The 17415-nt window shown below is 27.7% G+C and overlaps 1 protein-coding gene across 9 annotated transcripts in view; it reads right to left on the minus strand.

Annotated features, from left to right (window-relative positions):
* Nucleotides 1-827: 827 nt before the first annotated feature.
* The window catches only part of LOC122272470 (uncharacterized), a 29699-nt gene continuing 13111 nt past the window's right edge, over nt 828-17415 (minus strand). For 4 of the 9 annotated variants that reach the window (XM_087152626.1, XM_087152623.1, XM_087152622.1 and 1 more), the window contains 4 exons: nt 14468-14596; nt 13459-13582; nt 10103-10251; nt 828-1128 (listed from right to left, as the gene is read on the minus strand). In XM_087152626.1, the coding sequence (XP_087008752.1) occupies nt 967-1128; nt 10103-10251; nt 13459-13489 (342 nt within the window). In that variant the 5' untranslated portion in view covers nt 13490-13582; nt 14468-14596 and the 3' untranslated portion in view covers nt 828-966. Of the gene's footprint in view, nt 1129-10102; nt 10252-13371; nt 13422-13458; nt 13583-14467; nt 14597-17415 lie in introns of all 9 variants that reach the window. The other 5 variants (XR_015429544.1, XR_015429542.1, XM_087152625.1 and 2 more) reach the window with 3 other exon arrangements.

Below are 17415 nucleotides of genomic sequence, written 5' to 3' on the forward strand. Positions count from 1 at the left end.
AAAAATTTTTTTTTGACGGTAATCACTGCATAATTAGACTCGGGAACAGTTTATTTTACAATATAAATCAAACTATTTGTAAAATCGTAATATTTTTAATAACTTATTCTTCTTTAAAATAGAGTTTTTATTTGGTACAATAACTCAAAATCATGAATGCTCTCTATTTATGATAAATTTTACTATAATCATGCACAACTCCAAAAAACAACTTTTAAATTCATAAATTACAACAAATTTTCTTTAAAATGATACCAAATACAAGGATATAGCTGAAACTTTGAAAATTCAATACTGGTTTCAGTTGACATGCAATTCAACCAGGGTTGCAAAATACCCAGGTTTTCCAGAAAAACCCAACACAGGTGGGTTTTATTGGGCTTTTCATGTTTTATTGGGGTTTCTTTCAAAAGAGAGGGCAAGGATAAGTAAGTATCTTATTTCAAAAAAGCTTATTTTACTAGTAATAATTAAGTTTAATTTTATGAATTGACTTCACATATAGGTAATTAATAATTAATACAAATAATTGATGCAAAAGTCTGAAAGAAGTTTCTTCTGACATCCCAATACAAAATGTTATATGCATCACATACATCACACATTTGAAACTTATTTTGACACAAGATTATTTTTTATTTATATTCTTACTAATCAAAACCCTCTTTAGGGTGGGTTTTACCCAGTAAAAGCCACCCGGGCTTAACCGGGTAGGTGGTTTTTTTGCAACCTTGAATTCAACGGCACTTTAGTTGCCCTGTGGCAACACTGAATTTATTTCCCAGAAAACTTACACACAACTAATTATAAATAAGAGAGACAGAGTCTACATTGAGATATAGTTTATTTACACAATAGAACATATTGATAAAAGCATTATTATTTACATTTCTGATAATAAAATAATGTTTATTTAAAATATACTTTTACTGATTATAGGATGAAACGAGGAACATCAAAATATCATCAACAGTCCTCAAAGAATCCAGAATACAATGCACTTTGAATGGCTTTTTGGCAGGTGGGAGAAAGCCACATTTGCGGTAGAAGCTTCGCCTCCGTCTCCAACACCAGGGGGAGTTGAATGTGCAATCGCATCTTTATCATTGCTTTCGTTGCTTGCACACTCTAATCAATATTAAAAAATTAAATAATATTCTTAAACAAGTAAAATATTTAAAAAAAATTTCAATTCAATTACTACATATTTTATCGAAATGAAGTTTTCAAAAGAAATTAACTTAAGACTTTGAAGTTAACTGTAAAATAAAATTTTTTGACTAAAATTCTACATTAATTCTCAGTATAAAAATATTAACTCTCTAAATAGGGTGCAGATAAAAAAATGTAATAGAGAAAAAAAATTATTTAGATTTTGAGGTTGACAGCAAAAAGTTTCTCCAAATTTTTTAGAATTTTAAACGTATTCCCTACATTAAACTTTCAAATCTTTTAACAAGGCATAGAGAAAAAATATACTACAAAATTATAAATCAGAAAAAAGGAATTCAATAATAAAGAAAAATTAAATCAAACTTTTTTTTGTTTAATAATATTATACAAAACATGCTTAGGTGTAAGAAATAATGAAAAAATATTTAAAAGAGAAAAATAATTATTCTTTAAATGAAATTTTAAAGCAGAGGTAAAGGCTATTGTGTTATATAACATCATTCTAAATTTTTTTTGAAGATAAAAATTTCAAAACATCATTTACTTAAAAAAAAAAAAAAAGTATTTAAGAATCAAATGCTAATCTGAAAAATCAGAACAAATATTTTTGTAAATTTAAGGAAAAAGAATTTAAAAGGCCATTTATGTTTAAGATTAGAGACACCAAACCTCAGGATTTTGCAGTCAACTACTATAATATATATATATATATATATATATACTATAATATATATATATATATATATATATAATTAATATATATATATATATATATATATATAATTAATATATATATATATATATATATATATAATTAATATATATATATATATATATATATATATATATATATATATATATATATATATTATATTAACATCGAGTGTCATCCAATATAAGTTTTATAAAATGTATTTGAATTTGAGTGGATGAATAAAACATATTTTATTAACAATTGAAAATTTGAACAAGATATATGGGGAGAATGTGAACTAATAGTAGGAAATGAAAAAAAAAAAGTTCACAAAAAATACACATTTAAAAATGTGTTTTTTTCTGTTGGTTTATTGTCTCTTCTTTAGTTGAATTCACTGGTGAAATTAAATTTTTGAAATTAAAATGAATTTTAAATAATGTTACATTAGATCTAACAGAACAACTAATGATTTATCAGCATTTGAGTCCCAAAATATAGTTAGAAAAATGAATAAAAGAAGAAACAACATATTGAGTGGCTTCGTCTTTAATATCCCTTTATAAAAAATAAAAAATTAACTTGTGTACAAGAATCATGTTATGTAATGTAGTAGTATAGCATTTTTGAGAAAAGGGTAATTCTCTGCACACAAATAGACTAAAATGACGTACTTCAGTTTTAACTATAACTAAATGAATGTAGTTCCATATTGTTTGAAGATTGTCCTTTTTAGATTATCCCCTAAGTTTGAAGTACATAGCTGCCAACATGGATAGGAAAACAGTCCAGTTGATTTTACGGAATAATATAAATTTCATAACTGTTGCATAGTATACAAAATATTTTACATATAGGGAATTTTAGGGATCTTTATCGTCATCAAAATACAAAAATTTGATTACACTAAAAACTATAAATGGTCTGCAATATTGGTTGACAATATAACTATAAATGGTTGACAATAGATGAATTTGAAATGTTCTTTAATTATGGTAACATATAATTTTAAATAGTAGTAGACATTATTGACGATTAAAATATTTTGTAATTTAAAAAGGGAGTTCTGTATAAAAATAATCTGAAAATTTCAGAACAAAGAAAAGCTTTAAACTGATTTCTAAAAGTGAGGCTTGCTTCATTATGTATTAGCAATACTTATTTAAATAGTCAAGCAAGCAATAAACTGAGTAAAAAATTTATTTCACCAGGGATTTTTTTCCGAATACCTTCTCAATTTTAGGAAATTTTCAAAAATGTACAAAAATCAGAAAAATTCTTATTATACCAGTAGACAAGGAGAAACTGGCAAAATCCAGTAGAGTTGACAGCTATGGAAGTATTACTTGAATTTAATATTTTTCATTAATTTTGAAATCTATAAAATCTCATTTCCTCGCATGCAACTCTTAGCATCTTACAAATACATATACTTTTCTTTTCGATTTTTATCCTTAAAATCAACGCTTGTAGCATTCTACCTATGCATTATGTAAATTTTTTGGTCCGTCAATGAATTTTCAGAAGGATTTTCTGGAAGGTCAGAAAGGGATGTCAAAGAGGCTTTCCGAGCTCTCGTAGCTGCTGCCACAAATATGGGCCTTTCCATTAACGAAGATAAGACAAAATTTGTGGAATTTTCGTCCTTAACTGTAAATTACAGTGCCCTTTATATATTAATGGTTATACCTTTGAAAGGGTTAACGAATTCAAATACCTTGGCACTGATGTTACCGATCCAAACATACTTAAAGCAGAAATCGACAATAGAATCAAAATGGCTAATAAGCGCTTCTTTGGATCGAGGACAGCTAAGATATAATCTTCTCAGCCGAAAAACAAAGTTAAAACTCTATAAGACACTCATACTTCCTGTGCTACTTTATGGAAGCGAAACTTGGACCCTAAACTCAGATATACAGCCGACACTAGATACCTTCAGGGATGAGATTAGCCAAAAGGCAAAAAAGCTGAATTTCCACGATGGTAAATTTTACGCAAGCGCAACCCTTTAATAATAATTGCAGACAGTTTAAGGTAATAAATAATGTGTTGACATACAATTGTGTACTAATCTATTATTATATAAATGATTACATTGATACTTAACATTTAGTGAAAATAAAAATTACCAATTGAAAAAATAAAGCTGGAAATTATATTTTCCCTCAGTTCACATAAGAGACAATTATTACTTGAAAAACTACCTGGTTTAGCAAATTAAAACTACTGAGAATATATATTAATATTTAATTTCTTTTAATAAATACTGTTATGTGATTTATAGCAAATATATCAGTAATATTATTTTTTAAATTATATTGGGAAAAAAAACTTTAACAATGGACCGAATCATTATGTTCATATTATACTCTAATCTAACTAGAGCCCTTTGAAACATATCAATAACAGTGAAGTAGATAGTAACTCCTTAACATACAAAAATCGCTATTTTAGTTTGAAAAATTACATGACAAACAGCAACTGTTTAGATAATTGTTTTTTATTTGATAAGAATTTTGCATTTTATAGCATAAATAACAGCAATTATAAATAAAATTTTGTTGATGAGTTAATTAACTTTTTTCAAAAAAAAAAATTTTTAAATTAAATCCCTTTTTAAGTGATTGCTTTTGTTTGCTATATCTTTTATGTTTGCTATATTTAGTCGTTAGTCCATCTACAAACATCTTGTGACAAATCCTATTTTTTCTTCTTTGCAAGCACAGAATGTAAGTTTTGAATATATTCCCTTCCAGTTTCTCTGATGTTGTAACACTTACATATACTAATAATCGTCGTTAGAAAAACAGTCCAGTCACCTTTATAGTAACTAATTAAAAAAAAATTTTACTTCTTACAAGAATCGCGATAGTTGATCTTAAAATTGCGTGAATATGAATAACAATTATGGATTTTGAAATCACATGAATATGAAACTAGATATACGATTTTGAAAATGAAAAAATACAAACTGGGATATAAAATTTTTAAAACGCGTAAATACAAATCACGATTCATAATTTTTAGATCGCGTAAATACGAATCATGATGCATAATTTTTAGATTGCATAAATAAGAATTACGAATTTTTAGAATGCGTGAATGCTAATCCCAATGCCTTATTTTAAAATTACGTATAAATACGAAAATCAATGTTTGATACTATAAACCGCATGAGCAAATCAAGACATTGAATTTTAAACTTGCGTGAATATGAATAGCTACATAGGTTTTTAAAAAGGCGTAGATACAAATCACAATATAGGATTTTTAAATCTCGTAAATAAGAATCGCAACGTACAATATTCAAATCGCGTGAATAAGAATTGCAACACGCAAATATGAAAAGCTATGTTTGATATTAAAATCGTGTGAATAAAATCGAGATATTAGCAGATTCCAGACTTGGGATCTCTAAAAGACTTGTCAGAAGCAGCGTCGTTTGAACTACAAAAATCGGATCTATCTGGAGGGCGGGTAAAAAATTCGGAAAATCTTATCTGCTGCGAGTAAAAGGGGAGAAAATAGCTAAAATAAGTAAAAATGAGAAAGGATTGGTAGCTATGTAGTTTGAATTTTCTGTTTCTCTCTGAAAATCGGTGAATTTTCTGAAAAAGCGGAATATTTATTAAAAAAGTGAAATTTTTAGAAAAATCTGAATTTTTGATTAAAAAAAAAGCTGAAATTGAAGAGATAAAAGTGAAAAAAGCGGAAATCCGCTAAAAAGCGGAAAAATCTCACCCCTGTACCTTTGAAAGAAAAGTCCTGAGAGCCATCTTTGGCGCAATTCAAGAAAGGGCAATAACTTCGAGCTCTTCCGACTCTATAAGCAGCCCCAAATTTTACAAATAATCTGTATTAATAGGCTGAGATGGCTGGGCCATCAATAGAGAAGTTCTGAAAATAACGCCATGAGAATCATCACCTTGAGAATCCTGAGGGATCACGCCCCAGGGGCAGACCCCCTACTAGATGGCTCAAGGACATCGAAAATAACTTGAAAACCCTTAAGATAAGAAATTGGAAGGGAGTTGCTCTGGATAGGAGGCGCTGGCATTTGTCAGCTCTTGAGGTAGCCAAGGCTCGCAAGGGGCTGTTGCGCTGACGAAGAAGAAGAAAAAATGGATTTTTATTTGGCAAAATAGTTCAAAACTCATGATTCCTACACTCATAGTGATTTGAAATGTTTCTGAGAAAACTGCAAAAGAAATTTCATTTAAATTGGGCTACAGGATGTAAAAAGAAACTGAATGAGCCAATTGGACAGATGTTAAGATAACATTTTTATTCCTTCATTTAAATTTATGAAGGTAATTTATTTTCTACAAATGTATTTAAGAAAGTTTTAATTTCCTTTAATGGGATGGTTTAAGAATAGACACTGCTATTTCATTCGATTTGTGGGTATAAACAACACTATTTTCTCATTCCCTAACTATTATCATTCCTTTACAAAGAAAAAAATAACACTTGTGAGGGATTGATTTTATGTTTCTAATAACTAGTTAAGAAAGATATTTTTGTTCTTTTTTAATACTTTTTAAAGCAAAGGATTGTCATATAATTAAATACATTCATTAAAATTATTTTTAATAACTTATCATAAACAAAAATTATCATTCCTACACTTTAAAAAAAATATTTTTTAAATATTAAAGAGTGACAGCCATGTTTTTTTCTTGTTTTTGAACCTTCTGTCATATCTTACTACAAAAAAATTAGAAATTTTAGACACAATTTTTTTTAGCTATCACTACCTGAAAATAGTAAAATAGCTTATTTGTAGTGAATGACCCAAAAATCATTGATGTATACCAAGTTATTAAACAAAATTTCTAAAAGGAGTTATTATGCATCTTAAGACAGTTTTCTTAATTTATTCAGTAACTAAATCTATTATAATTAGCTCAATATATTACAAAAAATAATTTATAATTAACAATTTATCTCTGTACAGCACTGAAACAGAAAGTTTAAACTACAATACTCAGTATTTAATTGACATTGAAATTTAAATGCTAGGTTGACTTATTCATAAAAATTATCCACACCAGTGGTCAGAAAAACTACATTAATTTATTAGTTTACTATAACTACTTTTTTTTTAAATGTAGTGACTACCAACTACTTTTGAATTGTAGTAACTATTTCATTGCTTTAAGGAGAAGAACTTACATTAAATGTAAGGGAGTAATAATTAAAAAATATTTATTGCTGTATACATGAGCCAGTTTGCAAATCCGAAATTTTTTTCGTTCATTTAACCTTCAAGTTTTTGTCTTTTTTGACAGTGGATATTTATTTTAAGAAATGCAAAATTATCAAATACTTCCAAATTTTTTAGTTGTTTAATGCTCTTTTATTTCCTCTCAGAAATTAGGTACACCGAAAATGAGTTCCTTTCCCTAGAAATAACATCAACATAGCTGCATACTATACTGGATTTTGTCCATTTTAGAAAATTCCCTAAAATTGAGTAAATTTTCTTAGAAATTCCTTATTGAAATAAAATTTTTGTGCAGCTTATTGCTTGCTTGAATATTTAAATAAGTGTTACTAATCCATAATGAAGTGAGCCTCATTTATAAAAATCAGTCAACCGTCCTTGATGAATTAAATGGTTATTACTGTTCAAAAATACGAGTAAGCATAATATAGTTTGTCTACGCAAATAACCCACAACCCTACTTGAAATAGTTATACCTCATTACCATAGTCACTGCCACCAGTCCAGACGAATGGCTAGAGGAGTTCTAATTTTAGAGAATCAAGTTCATTTAATGTTAGTCATAACTTAAAAATATTGCAGTTTTTCTATTTTGATGACTATAAAAATCCCTAAAATTTTCTAAATGTAAAATAACTTTGCAACAATTATCATGAAATTTCTATTGTTTCATAAATCCTATCCATGTTGGCAGCTATGCATCAATATTTCATGAGTGAGTATTTGTATGTGAAAGTGTGACATTAATTATTCATTTTTTATAATGGCTAGCTTAAATATTTTAACAAGATTTTCAAGCACTTAATTTCTGTTAAAGCTCAGCTACAGGGTCATTTTCATTGATTGGACGAGTTACGTTAGAACCGGGTTTCTTTTCTAAAGTAACGTTAAAAGAAGTTGCCAAGAAACTATTGCTTTATTTTATCGCACTATTCACTACACTACTTTTGTAACAAAGTAGCACACTACAACACAAACTACGAAAAATAGCAGCAACTACTAACAGCGCGATACTTCTGGTTTGAAATTTTCTAAGAAGACTAATACTAGAAGAGTTGGCAGAAACTGTTAGTTTTATGATGATATTATTTCCTAATAAAAGTATGAGAAATGAACTCACAATAGCCAATAATTAAAAAACTTTTTCAGCAAATACTCAATCAAATAATAAAAAATAAGAAGTATAATTGATAGCAATTTGTTGCAGAGAGTAGTCTTCAGATAAATGAGTAGCAAATTTTTTTTTGAAAAAATTAAGGACTTCTTCGAAAAATTAAGGACTTTAAAATAGTATGATTGTTTATCATCGAATATACCACCAGTGACAGTTCTTAAAAACATCAACAAATAAAAAACAAGTTTATTATAACGCATGTACTGATATAATTGCATTAATTAACAGGGTTCGCCAAAGTAAGATCAGGTAATTTCTGCAAACCGGAGTTGTGTTTTGTTAAAAAAATATTTTCAGATTGTTAAATGTTAACAACATCTGTGAAACTAAACCATATTCCATTCTTAATCATTTTATTGAAATTGAATTGTAAAATTAAGAGCAGAAATCAAGATTCGCAATTTTTTTCATACATTTAAAAAAAGGGCAAATAAAGAAATTTGAGAAAAACATTGAAATAATTATTAACACAAGTTTCTATATTTTGCTGTTAGGCATGCATCACAGATTCAGTTGTGGGCCAATCATGCTAAATATTAAGCTATGACAAAAAGTTTGTCTTTCTAAAATGTTCTACCCTCAATGCATGGTCTCATTCTAGGTGATAAAAGAATGACTTTTTTTAAAAAAAAATATTTTTGTAAGACTGAAAAAATTGTTCCTATCAAGTAATAGTGATGCAGAAAAATTAAGGACTTTTAAAAACCTCGTACCAAAATTAAGTACAGGGTATCTGCTATACTTTAGATTTTCAAATTCATGACTTTTCATGACTAATTCCAAGAACTTTTCATGACTTAATGAAGCTACTATTTTCTCCGACAAAAACAGAATAATAAATTTAAAAAAGTATTATAATAACATTAATTAAAATGATAGGTATAACCAAAACTGTTATATTCTGCATCTTCATATTTATTGATTTTAAATTTAAAAAAAAAAACGGAGTAAGGAAAGAGTTGAAGCAATAAAATAGCTGAAAAAATAATAGCTGAGCAAATTTTTTTTCTTTTGCAGAATTATATTCTAAAGATACTTTTCTCGCTCATCATAAAGGAAAGAAATACTCCTGATTTTTCTGTTTTCATTTCGGAATAAAAAAAAATTTGCCAATGACTGGCTTGCTCCAACTAGAATTTTAAATTAATAAAATAAAAAATTATAATAATTCTGAAATCACAGAAGTTTAAAAGATACTTTGCTCCAGAAATTATGTTTTTCCTTTCATTTTTTGAAAGAACACCATAATATTTAAAGAACATGATGAAAACTTTTTATATTTTAATAAAATATGACTCTGGGGATTTTGTTACAAATTCAGATATTCGGAACACCATGAAATTGGGGGGGGGGATTCCATTTTAAAAATAAAATTTTTCGGCGACCTAAATCCATGATTTTTTTATAAAAAAAATAGTTAAAATCATGACAAATTTTGTTAAATACCGAAATTCAGACTTTTCAGGTGCGCAGATACCCTGTAAGTACTTTTAAGGGACCTTATTTTCTAAAATAAAAATTAAGCAGTTTTTAAGGACTTTTAAGGACCATGGGAACCCAACCCTGTATTAGAGTATTTTTTTTTCCTTTGATTGATTGATGTAAATTTTTGGCGCAAGAGCCATGGTTTGGCTATACCGCGCCCAAACCTAGGTAGAAATTACTGTAGCTTTGTTAAAATCAGAACAATTAGGCTGAAATGAGCAACTTGTTCAAAATTTCATCCTTGTTCAAAAATCATTTTTCCTTTGAAAAACACTTTTTACGCATGAATGAGATATTACAAGAGCTAATTAAATTGTATCAATGCTGCAAATAATAATAATATTACCTTATGAGTGAGGAATATAGATTTCCCTCTGGTGATTTTCAAAACAATCTGGATGTAATCATTATCACGGGTAACATTTGTGGTTCGAAAATGACAGGTGAACACTCGGGGAGGAACTTTTACTTTTTCCTCAGCATGTCCTTCCTTTTCTAAAATAATAAACATTTAAAAAAAACTCTGTATAACATGTCATAGAATAAAATTACTAAAGTTAGAGAAAAATACTGAGTTGGCAAGGTTTAGGACAAAATGGATTAAACCACAGTTTAAATTGTCCTGTCTAAAATCTGCTTGCTCAAAACTTTTTTAACCCGAAAAAAATCTGTTTATTCAAATTATGTCGCAATTAAAAATAAGTATTGTGGAAAATAAAGTTACTTTTTGCACAGGAAAAATTAAGCCAAAGTTTTTTTTTTATTAAAAAAAGTTTATTATTATTTTTAATACTGTATTATTTATCCTTATGCAAAAACATTATCTAACAGTATTAAAAGCATATTTAGTCATATTTAAAGGTATTCACTTTTGTTGTTCATTGAATTGTGGAGATTCACAAAGTATAAATCTTTTCCTATTATATCATTCTAATTTAACAAGTTAAAGCAAATTGTGTAAAAAGTATCAAATATTTATTAATCTATACAATTATTATGCCTACAATTGTTACGCATATAGAATTAAATTACCTTTTACCAATGTTCAAGGTTTTGGACACTATAAGACAGTTTTAGTCAGTTTAGGACAGTAAAATCCATGTGTTCTGTCCAAAATAAGTTTAAGAAGTCCAATATCCCAACACTGGAAAAATATTGTGCTACCTCAATATAATGTGCTTTATTCTATCCCACATTTAAGAACTTTTTTAAATCATAAAAATGTCTTACAATAGAGGATTACTAAACCTTTCTAAGACGAGCCCGGGGTGGGTGAAATTTGAAATGCAGCAAAATTGGTAGCTGGTTCGTTTCCCCGTGATCACTGAAGATATTTGATTTAAGGAAGCCTCATCTGATCTCTTATATTATTTCGGTCAACTTCCGTAGCTTGTACAATCTGTTCTTGAAATTTGACAAAGACTCACTAGTCTTTTGAGCACAGGTGTATGTAAGTACTCCATTGACGTATTTTCTAAGGACATTGCTGTGAGACAGGCCAGGTTCGTTAATTCCATCTTAGCGTCAAACTAACCACATCGCATTCAGGCAACAAGGTGTAGGTAAAAACTATCCCCTCGTTGGTATAATGTGACAGTTTAGACAGAAAAGTACCAACTCAATAACTGTTCACGTTATCTGACTAGGCCTAAAATAACGTTTCATTCCAACATCTGCCGTTAAATTAAGTTATTTATTGTTGGCTGCATGTCATGGCTTATAAGCTTTAGTTGAAGAATAGATAACATAAATTAAATAACATCATCTCAAAGATGGTTACAATGGGATTCGACTCCATTACCAATACACTACCCATCGTTTGATGGAATGGTGAGATTGTGTGTCCAGGAATGCCCAAGCTGTTAAAGGACAGTAAAACTAAGCAAGGTGCTTTAGTATGGCTGGGTCATGTAATGAGTACGTATTCTAAATAATGGGTACAGAATAAAGCATAACTGAATGTATTACATATAAATAAATTTATTAATTATATAAATAAATTTATTATTATAATTTGTTACAAATAAATTTATTATGTTATAAATAATTAATTATATATATGTTTTATAAAGAACATTATTATATATAAAATGTTATAAATAAATTTATAACATTTTATATATAATAATGTTTTGAAAAGCGTTAAAATGAAGAAATTCGAAGTCAGTACCAGAAACTAGTGAACCCTACAAGAGGAAATAATTATAGGCCTAATAGGGGGCCCACAATGTCGCCCTATAGGTTACAATGTATGTATATATGTAATAGCCTTTAAATGAAGAAATTTGTAGTCAATATTATGTATAACAATATTGTCCATAATACAAGGTGTTTATAAAGTTCTGGACCCATTTTGATGTTTAATAATTCATAAAATAATAAAGATAGATTAAAATTAATAACATAAATGGTTAGATAGACTCAAAAAGTTTCATGACCCTTGTCAATGAACTTCCACGTGTGCCTCTTCGTCGCACGGAGAATATCAAGTCGATAGTCAATTTTACATCAGGTTAGCGGCAAGTATGTCGGCATCCACAGAAGCTATTGCGGTTGTAACTCTGGCTTTTAGGTCATCAATGTTCGACACGATTCTCCTGTAAACATAAAACCAGCGGCGTTATATCAGGTGATCTGAGTGGCCAAGGAATTGGATCTCCTCGCCCAATCCATCTTCTTGGGAAATGGTCATTCAAAGAACTACGAATGATGATACCCCAATGAGGTGGTGCACCATCTTGTTGCAAAAAGACATGTGGCTGAAGCTCTTCTAGTTGTGGAAATACGAAATTTTCCAACATGTCTAAGTATACGACTAATGAGGCCCTCTTTTCTGTAAAAAAGAAAGGCCCAATGACTCGGTCGTGCATTAGTCCACACCACACATTAACCTTTGGGGTGTCCCTTTGTGTCTCATGGTATTCACGGGGTTTTCAGATCCCCATATGCGTACATTATGGCGATTAACAATGCCAGAAACATGAAAGGATGCTTCGTTGGAGAACATTATGCACTTCAGAAAATCAGCACCATCTTCTATCCTTCCTACCATATCTGTTGTAAACCTCTAAAAAAGAATGGGGGCACACGTGGAAGTTCATTGACAAGAGTGATGAAACTTTTTGAGTCTATCTAACCATTTATGTTATTAATTTTAATCTATCGTTATTATTTTATAAGTTATTAAACATCAAAATGGGTCCGGGACTTTATAAACACCCTGTATTCAAATTGGACCACGTATTATATTACCGTACTGTTTAGTTACCGAGAAAAAGTAACTAAAAACAAAATTCCTCAAAAAAGACAATATTTTACAGGCAAATATACTACATTAGAGAATAAAAGAAAGATAGTAAATATGCAAGTACAAAGTAATAGCAATCATATGTGTTCACCTTTAAGACAAGTCTAAATATTTTTTCAAAACATATTTTACATTTTTGTTAAAATATAATTGATATGTTTTAAAACAAAATAAATAACAATAAAAACCAAATTGAAGAGAATTTAATTGTTTCAAAGAATAATTGACTTAATATAGCTTAATTAGTAGATTGTATCACTACAAGGATTAAAATTAAAAAATTAGAACATAAAATTATAATTAATTACCTAAAAAACTTTTTTATTTTCATATTTCCTAATTCTTTCGTTAGTGCTACCTAAGTTAAAAAAAGAAATTAAATAAAAATTTTTTACCTATAATTTTTTTTCTCTTCAAATACAACATTAAAGTGTTAATACTAGTTTAAATCTTTCAATTGGAATTTTGAAAGATAAGGAACTAAGTCAACTTGTAGCTGTCTCATACTAAGAGAAGAATCTGAAAAGAATATATAAAACACTTAATTCATAAGCTACAAAAAATCCAAGTTGTCTAATAAAATACAAATTAAAAAGTTACCAACAATTCATAACCATAAATACCCATTTTAAAAACAAATAAATGTAAATTTTGAATATTTTAGCTGGATCTAGGAATCTAGCATAAAATTCACAAGTCTAAAAACTTTAAAGCTTTCCAGAAAGATCAATGCTTCCTTATAATGAAAATTAACTCCAGAAATATTTTCTCTGAGAATTTCAAGATATAGTAAGAATATTTTAAAAGATTTTGCGCATAATGAAACTTTATTAAAAAAATGATGTTATTTATGCCCATACAAATTTTATACCAACTATAATGTCCTGAAGATTTAGTAGCTTTTGAAATGATCTTTGGTTCCTTTTGAATTGAGGCAGTATGACAAAGTATCTGTTTTAGTAGTAGAAAAAATAAAACAATAATTTTTTTTCCAAGAAAAAAAAAACTATTTTCATAGAATTTAATGAATATTTTCAAGCAAGGAAGCATTGATTGTAATATTATGAAAACAAAAATAACAAAATTCATATTACAAAACGACAATCAACCTTCAACCACTCACATAAGTACAGTGAAGTTCAGCTATTTTTTATTAAGAGGGTCAGCCTTTGGAAGCACTTTGGGTTTATAATTTTTCATTCCTGGAAGGAAAAAAAAAAGGGGGGGGGGTATCTATCAAAATAAAGTTTCACCTCTAAAAGCATGTTACAGAGATTTTTGAAATCGCCTTTGCTGGAAGGTAAAAAAAAAATTAATAATAAATAAATTAATAAAAAACAAAAAAAATGAAAGCAGATGTAAAATTACATAATATTAATTTGGACAAAGAATCTTCATTTATACCTTAGAAAAACTTTCATAAAACTGAGGTTTGTGCAGTCCTCTTCACCTCCTATTATTCACAGAGAATAAATTGAACATCAGACCTCTAGATGCTAAAGACACCATATAATCATTCATTGTGTCATGACTCTGAAACAAATATATATAAACAATCCTACAGTAATGGAAGAGTTTTTAGTTTTTTCACTTTCAATTTTTGGCATTTTTTTAAAATTTCTCGAGAAATACTTAGAGCTATATTTAGTAACTTCAGAGTTTTTTAGTTCATTAAATTTTTCATACTTAGCAATAAAGTTTAAAGCTTTCAGAAGTTTGAGACACCAACAATAAATTACAAAAAGAAAAATAGTATTTTTGATCACCCTATGCAGGAAATCAATTAAGAAGCTTTTAATTTGTATTGATTATTTTGGTTATTATTATTGAAAAACTATATAAAAAACTTTTTTTCTCCGTCCCATGTTTTTTGCTGTAACTTTAAAAATATTCTACACAAGTAAACAAAATTTTTAGAGATATTTCAGATTATTTACAAAACTATTGATTTAATATTTCAAAAAACTTCCATAAAAACTGCTTAAGATATGAGTATTTAAAGTAGTTCTTTTATACTGCGCATGCACAGAAATTTTTTAAAAAACATTTTCAGAATTTTGAAGTGAATTGTATTTGGCAACTAATGAAAATATTCTGATTTGAATATCTTAAAAATTTAAAAAGTTTCAGGCAATTTTCTAAGTAGTTTTTGTACGAAAGTAAGCTCAAAACGATAAGGGTTTTTCTACAAGTTTCATTTTGTATTATGAAACAATATTTATTAAAAATGTCACCGGCAAAAACAGTTGTGGCTTGAAAATGAAATTTGTGAAAAATTCTAGTCGTTTTGTGATTTTTTTAAAAAAGTGCAAAAATTATTTAGAAAATTAGTTGAAACGTTTTAAATTTTTAAGTTTTAATTATTTAAATTTTTTTATCTCTTTTCCTTAGTAGCTAAATACAATTCCTTACAAAATTACAGTATAAAAAAATAACTTTATAAACTCATATTTCATGCAGTTTTTGTCAAACTTATTTAAAATTTTAAAACTATAATTTTGTAATAAATTTTAAAATGTTCCAAAAAATTTGCTTAATTTTATATAATAATCTTAAAGTTAATAACGTAACACAAAAACATATATATTTTATAAAATTGTCCATATTTCCAGAAATATTTAAGCTAAGTTTAGGAAATTTTGTGTTGCTATTTCAAAGTAAAATATCAATCAAAGTAATTGATACAAGTTACAAGCTTAGTTCATAGGATGTTTAAAAAATACTTGTTTTCTTTTGTAATTTATTGTCAGTCCCTCAAATCTCTGAAAGCATTAACCTTTATTGCTAAGTAAGAAAAATCGCACAAACTAAACACCTCTAAAGTTAATGAATAGTTTTCTAAGCATTTATTGAGAAATTTAAAAAAATGTCAAAAATTGAAAGTGTTTCTGCCATTATTTTAGGGTAGTGTATATGTATATATTAACAAACTAAATCTGATTACTTTTTAAATGTAGTAAAATATTTAAAAAAAAAAAGGATTTTATTTATTTTCACATTGAGGTTAATAAAAACATTTACAACAGGAGATGCCTGATTATAACAAAAAAATCAATTATCTTGATTCGAATTATATGACATACTCTTAATTTATTCCCCCTGTTAGTTGGCAATAGTAGCAACATACCTTCAGTATGTTGCTAAAGATTTCATTTAAAACCTATTTAATCTTCATTATGGTTTTCTATAATCAGCTATATCACTGATTCATAAATTCTCAAACATGATGTGTTCTATTTGTAATTCATGTCAAAATGAAATGCATTGCGGATAATGTAAATACAAATCACAATGAATTCCTAAATTTGCTAGAATAAAAATCATAATGTGCAATTTGAAAACAATGTGAATGCAAAGCACATAGTACAATTCATAAATTGAAGGAATAAGACTAACTCTGATTATTAGTAACTTACATGAGCAGATGAGTTATTTTTAAATATACAGAGAAATTACAAAGAAGATAGATTGATAGAAATAAAATGAGTTTCCTCCTGTTATCAGCTGACATGTGACTAATGCAATGTTATGGTGATGGGAGGTCAGAATAAAAAATCCATCTATTTTATAAGTTAAAAATCTCTCTACATTTAAATAAATATAAATTATTTATGGAAAAAAGGAATTTTCAGCTAACTTTTCAAAATTACATAAATGAGTCTAATTGAAAAACCCTTCCCCCCCCCAAAAAAGAATTGAATAAATAAAGTAAATATTAAGATTAGTTGTTCATTAAATATTTTGAAATTTTTTTTAAAAAAAGGAAAAGATTATTTAGTCTTCAGACAAAAGAGTACATACATGGCTGCAAGAAATTATAATTATGTGATTAGTTTTATGATAAGTTCTGATTATGATATGATTCGATACGACATGATTTTTTATGATCAAGATAAGTTTTTCTTTAGAAAATAACGATTAAATTAAATTTAATAACTCTAAGACCAATTTGATGTTTTTCAAAAGGAAGAAAAATGTAATGCATATCATCAGACATATGAATATGTGACTTTAAAAACTCCTTATTATACTGCTCAGAGATTTTCCTTAACTAAATTAAATAACGCAGAAAAAAAAATTCAGCAGAAACAAGTGATTCTAAAATTAGGGAGTGGAGTACTGCAAATAAATCAAATGTCACATGACTTTCAGTAGCAGATTTTTTAACAGGAAACATATTGATTAAGAAGCAATAATTTGTCAAGAAAGTTTCTACGAAAGGGTTTCTTTAATGAACATATAACATTAAAAAAACTCAAATTAAATTAAAAAAACTCCTCAAAAAACTATTGAAATTCTTACATTACTTTCTAAATGAGTAAAGTTAAAATTGAGTAGAGCGTTAGTAATTG

Source organism: Parasteatoda tepidariorum, chromosome 10 (assembly GCF_982258835.1).
Source record: "Parasteatoda tepidariorum strain Cologne lab strain chromosome 10, Ptep-v5.0, whole genome shotgun sequence".
Taxonomy (NCBI): domain Eukaryota; kingdom Metazoa; phylum Arthropoda; class Arachnida; order Araneae; family Theridiidae; genus Parasteatoda; species Parasteatoda tepidariorum.